Source organism: Andrographis paniculata, unplaced genomic scaffold (genome assembly GCF_009805555.1).
Source record: "Andrographis paniculata isolate CXL003 unplaced genomic scaffold, ASM980555v1 Contig86END, whole genome shotgun sequence".
NCBI lineage: Eukaryota > Viridiplantae > Streptophyta > Magnoliopsida > Lamiales > Acanthaceae > Andrographis > Andrographis paniculata.
In genome coordinates, this window is record NW_026137624.1 from 1,270,769 (window position 1) to 1,277,718 (window position 6,950).

Below are 6,950 nucleotides of genomic sequence, written 5' to 3' on the forward strand. Positions count from 1 at the left end.
GTCAACCTTCAACAATATCATACATACATAAAATTTATATATACATGCATACATACATACATTAACTAATATATTATATTTACATACTACATACACACAACACATATATATTAATTACTACTCACACGTATATTATATATCATATATTATAATATTATATATAGTATATTATACAATATATAAAATAGTGGTTAGCGGTAGAAGTAATTAGCATTTCTATTGGCTAATCCTATAATAATATTACAACACATCCTTCATTTCCACTTGTCATGATATTTTAAAATTTAAGTACTTAAACAATCATTATTGCGATAAGTTTTTTTTTTTTAATAAAAAAAAAAATTGATATTTGATTGGTAATTATACTCTTTTCTTACTATTTCAATATGTGTTTTGTGATCACAAAATAGAAAATTTGAAAAAAAAGTTATGTAAATATTTTTAATTGATTTACATGGAAAATGTTTTGAATGGTTTACAAAGTAAATTGTTAGATTACAAAGTTAAATAATTCGAAAGAAAAAATAAAAATTCTAAGAAAATAAACCTAATAATTTATCTGGATCCTTTCTAATTGAAAATTAAGAACAAATCACAAAAAAGAACAAGTTAGAAAATATAATTAATATCATCCAATAAATTGGACAATCAAATCATCGGGGCTATAAGATATTACGTCACAAACAACTACAAGAAAAATTAACATCATCACTTGAGAGATAAGTCCATGTCCCAATCATCAATCTTTGGGAAGCCCGCGATACCATTTTATGGCGCAACAGAGATAAACTTAGCACCCAGTTGGCCAAGCCCATGGCTCAAAGGGCCAAAAAACTTATATTTTTACACATTTTGGTCCATTTAATCGCACAAAGGTTACCCTTTAAAAATTCATAATCTCCAAGTTTGTCATCATACATTTGAAACACATTGTTAACAAATAAAATACTTAACATTGTAAACAAATACCTGAAGCAATGGCAAATTTACTACTAATCAGTTCACAGAGTTTGGCATAATAAAAAAATCAAATAAATTAAACATATTTAAAGAACACGATAATATAGAAAATACTATAATATTGGTTCTTATATTGAAATATTGAACACATAGTTCCACACAAAGAAAGTTATGCTCAAATTCAACATATACATCATGCTCGACCTTAGAGTGGATAGGTAAGATAACTGACTTCATCCAAAAGTCATTTTTTTAAAAAAAATATAACGGTTTAGTCTTCAAATATTACCTAGAAATTCTGAAAAACTATATGTGCTGCTACATTACATCTTATGATGGAACACCTCCTAGCACCATCACACCCAAACCCTAACCCTTTCGAGCAGAAGAGGCTCAATGGCGAGGTTGAGGCCGAGGGTGGTGAACGTGAATATGCTTGCAATCATTGTGGAAAGAAGTTCAGGAACATGCAGGCCTAGGGGGCTTCGAAAAGCCCATATTGGCTACTTTCTGGGACCGGGTTGACATACGGCGCCGGGATGAGGCCACTCCTTGGGATTTACAACATGCCCCACCTGGCATAACAGATTCCTTCACTATACTTCGGAATCTATCTCATGTTTAATCCTTGCCCAGAAATGCAGCCGATTCCCAGCATGGCCCAACCATTCATTCCCCAGGTGATGTTGCCGCCTCCACCAACATCACCGCTGGGATTCAATAATCACTTTCGTAGGTCAGGCACCATGGCCGGATGTACTGTTCTTTTTTTGGGACCGGAATCTTCTTTTGCTAGTCAAAATCAAGGTTTGTTGAACAATCAAACTTTTGGTTGTGGACCTAGTGGCAACAACAAGTTGGCTCGTCAGAGGGATGAGTTTTTCTGAAGCTGCACCAGGAAATGATGTTGTTGATCATCCAGAGAGTAACGATTCTAAGTTGGACCTAAATCTCAAGTTATAAAATAAATAGTCTGATTGTTGTTTGAGTCATTCTAATTGTCTCTACTGATGTCCTGACTTAGATTGACTTGTGTTTGATAATTGAGTAATATTATAGGTATTATCTATCTTGTGTGCTACTTTTGATTTGTTCTATGTTTTGAATTTGAAATAATTTGTATTAATTGTTGGATTTTTTTTTCTACTTTTCCAATTTTATATAATCTAATAATTTGTTGATAAACATTACATTAAACATATCTTCTTTTTTTTTTTTTCGTAAAATTCAATTTAACAATATTAAAATATATTGTTGTTCTCTTTGTTCTTTAGTTTTCATTAATTTATTTTATTTTTTCGGTTGTTTGACTTTGTCACAAATTTAATCCATTAACATTACATTAAACATGTTTAAAAAAACTTGTATTTACTTGTGATTTAATACACTGAAAATAAACTTTACATATAATCTTTTAAATGTAAAATAAGATTTGTTTATCGATTTCAAAAATATACATATATAATTTTAAAAAAAACTAAAAAGAATTTAGATATTCAATAAACTATTATTAAATAAATAAAATAATATAGATAATGATGTATTAATATCGGCTAAAAATGTATTTAATATATTAGGTCATTGTAGTCCGATTTTTAATTATATTATACCAGAAAAATAATTACCCCACTGTTCCAACAAATTATTTATTCTCAATGATTCAAAAAGTAATGTAGGTAATTAATAAGAGATAACGATGATATCTACTATAAAGGTATCGTAGTTAATTTCTCAACATTTTTTTTTTAAAAAAAACATTAGGAAGATTAGGTGATGATTAGTCTTCAATTTCAATTGATTTAAATATTTAAAAATTGTTATATATATTTTAAAACATTACAAAAATTGTACTTTACATATATATATAATAATAATAATAATAATAAAGAAAATTTAGCTTGGTTATAGTTAATATCAATTATATAATTATGAAAATGTAATCCTTATCTTTTATCTTTTTTATTAATTTGATAGGTGAGAGTGGACGGGTAAGAGATGTAATTTATTCATAGTCTTTATTGACTTTCCATTTTTCGATTTACAACCTATTATAAATATTACTTTCCAAAATCTTTTTTCTACAAATACAAAAGTTTAAACCTTTTCTAATATCCCTCTGCAAAAATTGTTTTAAAAATTGTCCCCGCTACCCTACTCATGGAGCACCCACCACCATCATCCCCCCAAAACCCTAATGAAAACCCTAATCCTCCCGAGCCAGAGAGGGTTGACGGTGATGCAGAGGGTGCCGAACGAGAATATAGTTGCAGTTATTGTGATATGAAATTTAGAAGCAAGCAGGCATTGGGAGGGCACCAAAATGACCACAAGATGGAGAAAGCTATCCAAAAAAATGCCCACAACCTTCAGTCCCCTTTTGGCTATTTTGCCGGGGTAGGGCTACCATACACTCCCACAATGGGGCCTGTCTTGCCAATTGTTGGAGCTTATCAGAGACCCTTCCAGGCGCCACAGATACCTTTGCAACACCCTGGAATCCAATTGGGGTTCAATCCTCGTCAGGCAATGCAACCGATCCCCCGAGTGGCCGTACCATCTCCTCGTATAGTTGTGCTACCTCCGCCGGCACGCCCACAACCAGGACTCAATAATCCCTTTCGTGGGACAGCCCCTGTGCGGAGGAATGCTGTCCCTTTTATGGGGTCGGATTCTTCTTCGGCTACTGGAAATCAGGGTTTTGAGAACCTTCAGTCTTTTGGTAGTAGAGTTCATCAGGGCGGTGGGTTTTCCCCGAAAGCACCAAGGAATGATGCCGATGATCACCCGGATATTGATGACTCTGGCCTTGACTTATCTCTGAAATTGTGAATTGAGTCTGATAGTTTTTTTTTTCTTTTTTTTTTTTGGTAATAGCTAGGGAAAATTGCAAAAAATATCCCACATGTATACCTCATTATCACTTTTGTCCTGTATTTATCTCGCTGGCAAAATATATCCCACATGTTTGCAAAAGTCGCTATTTATATCCTTTCGTCGCGCATGGCTATGCGTGATCGCGTGTCACTGCGCGTGGTGTGAACGTCACGTGCGGCTAAATGATATAAATAGCGACTTTTGCATACATATAAGATATATTTTACCAATGAGATAAATAAAAAAGAAAAGTGATAATAGGGTATACATGGGGAATATTTTTTGCGATTTTCTCATAATAGCTAATAGTTTTGATGATGTGATTGTTCCAATGATGTGTTTGAAATATCCAATTATATCATTTGTATTTTCAATGAAAAATGATTCATATGAATTGTTGGATTTAGTCCTTTTTTTTTCCTTTTTATTATTAGTATTTTTTAGTTCTTTAACTTTACATTGCTTTATAGTTTTTTTTTTGTTTTTTGTTTTATATTCTCATAATTTCACTTCATTAACAAAACATTTAACACATTATTTCCATAAAAACTAATAAAACAATTCGAATAAAATTTTGAGTTTTCTTTTTTCATTTCTTCTTTCAAATTTTGTTTGTTATTTTTCGTGACAATATTTGTGACGAAATATTCAAAAGACACGAAATAGAAACATATTGGACATTTTCGTTACATAAGCCGCTAGTTTAAATAGTCACAAAAAATTATTTGTAAATTTTTCTGCAAAGATAACTCACGGAATACTCAAAGCAAGAAGTTGTGACATAAATTTGTCACAAAATTGCTCTTCATGATTTTTAACTGTCAGTGAATTAAAATCTGCTATGAAATAGAAGCATATATAATCTTGAGAAACACATAAGTAAATAATACTCATTGTCTTATAGAAGAGGAAATTACAATAGATATATCTTACAGGAATTTTCGTCTCACTCACACCGACACGGCTAGAGGACAAAAATCACAAAAAAGTGACGCATGATCATGGAAATTTTTATACAATACACTACAAGAATTCTCTCGTGATTACTTTCTTAGAATAATTTTTCTTTTATTTTTGCTTTTCATCCAAAAATAGATGTTTCTACCAAAGAATGAATTGGAATGGATGATGTATCAATCTTGCTTTGATGGAAGAAGTTTGTTGAGTGATAGGCTTTTGACGAAAACAAAGTGTTAGGCATAAGATCTTACTTCGCAACTACTCACTACCTATTTAATCGGGAGGAATGTCTATATTGGAAGTGATCATCCCAAGATGATCAAAATAGATTAAATAAAAGTTTTGACAGTTCCGATTGTCTGCAATTTGATAGGACTAAACCAATCCAACCTTGCAAGAATCAATTAGGAGGAATAATATCGAATAAAGATAAAAATTCAACAATGCAAGAGACACGACAATTTTAATGTGGAAAACCCTTCAAATCGAAGGAAAAAATCACGTGTCGTCCAGACCAATGAAAACGGCTCCACTATAATCAAATCCAGGTAGTGTTCCAAGCAGCACCAAATAGTGCACCAACAATCCCAAATCAATCAAATGAAACAACAACATAAAATAACTAGAAACGACCAAATTATTCACCAAAAATAACTGCTACCGTCTGCCTCAAATAACTCGAGCTACAGACCTCCAAACACCAGTCCAACCGGTAAACCCCAAGAACATAGTGTTAAAAACCTTGTGTCCAAATTTCACTCCGATCCAAAGGTCGACGAAGCGGGACTCGTCAATTCTCTGAAGCTGCACAGTGTGTTGCGGGAATGTGGCGGCTCGTCGGTATTTTGTGTTCTAAATTGATCTAGTGCTTGTTGTGATGTGCCGCACTCCTTGCTCTAATATGACTTACAAGTGAACTTAAAAATTGGGCTAAAAAAATAGTCCACATAGGAGTGAACCGGTGCAATAAATCTCTCCCTCACGACTATGTGAAGATAATCGTTAAACCGACGATTTGGAAACAAACATCAAACTTCCACCTGGGCAATGGATTCGTCATCATATCAGCACCACTTTCATCAGTATGAATTTTAGCCAATTCCAATGCCGTAGCATCCAAGACATCGCGTATCCAATGATACCTCACATCAATATGCTTGGACCTAGAATGAAATGTAGGATTCTTACTAAGATGAATGGCACTTTGACTATCACAAAACAGAACGTGCTTGTCTTGAATGAAACCAAGTTCATGCAAGAATTTCCTTACCCAAACCAACTCCTTACTTGCTTCTATGATGGCAATGAACTCCGCCTCAGTAGTCGATAGTGCAACACACTTCTGCAATTTAGATTGTCATGCCACAACTCCCCCCGCAAACTTTAACCAAATAGCCTGAAGTGGACTTTCTGGAATCAGTTTCTCCAGCCATGTCTGAATCTGTATATTCCACAAGAATAGACTTATCTTCTCCAAAACAAAGTTTCAAACTACTTGTACCACAAAGATATCTGAATATCGGTTTCACTACATTCGAATGTTCTCTGCCGGGATTAGATAGAAATATGTTGACTGTACCAACGGCATGTGCTAGATCTGGTCTTGTGCACACCATTGCATACATCAACTTCCCACATCATAAGGAACTCGCACCATATCAGATTTCTCATTTTTATTTGAGGGACTTTGTTCAACACTTAGCTTGATATGAGAAGGAAGAGGAGTACTCACAACATTAGCATCTTCCATTTGAAATCTCTGCAACACCTTCTTGATGTAGTGTTCTTGTTACAACCAAAGATTCCTCTCTTTTCTATCACAAGTGATTCTTATACCACGAATCTGTTTAGTAGCTCCCATGTCCTTCATAGCAAATGACTCCCCCAATTGCTTCTTCAACCTGTCAATTTTGGAAACATCTTTTCCAATAATAAGCATGTCATCGACATACAACAATAGAATAATGAAGTCATCATTAGAGAATTTTTGAACAAAGACACAATGGTCAGAAGCAATCTTCTTGCAGTCGTGTTCGCACATTACAGACTCAAACTTCTTATACCACTATCTTAGAGCTTGCTTCAAACCATATAGGCTCTTTCTCAGCCTACAGACAAAGTCTTCCTTGCCTTTAACAAGAAAACATCTGGATGCT

At 33.6% G+C, this 6,950-nt stretch overlaps 1 protein-coding gene across 1 annotated transcript; it reads left to right on the forward strand.

Annotated features, from left to right (window-relative positions):
• The first annotated feature begins 3,117 nt into the window (after positions 1 to 3,117).
• Positions 3,118 to 3,789, forward strand: LOC127242395 (zinc finger protein KNUCKLES-like). Its single transcript, XM_051261923.1, has one exon. The coding sequence runs from the start codon at positions 3,118 to 3,120 to the stop codon at positions 3,787 to 3,789; it is 672 nt and encodes a 223-aa protein (XP_051117880.1).
• Positions 3,790 to 6,950: the final 3,161 nt, after the last annotated feature.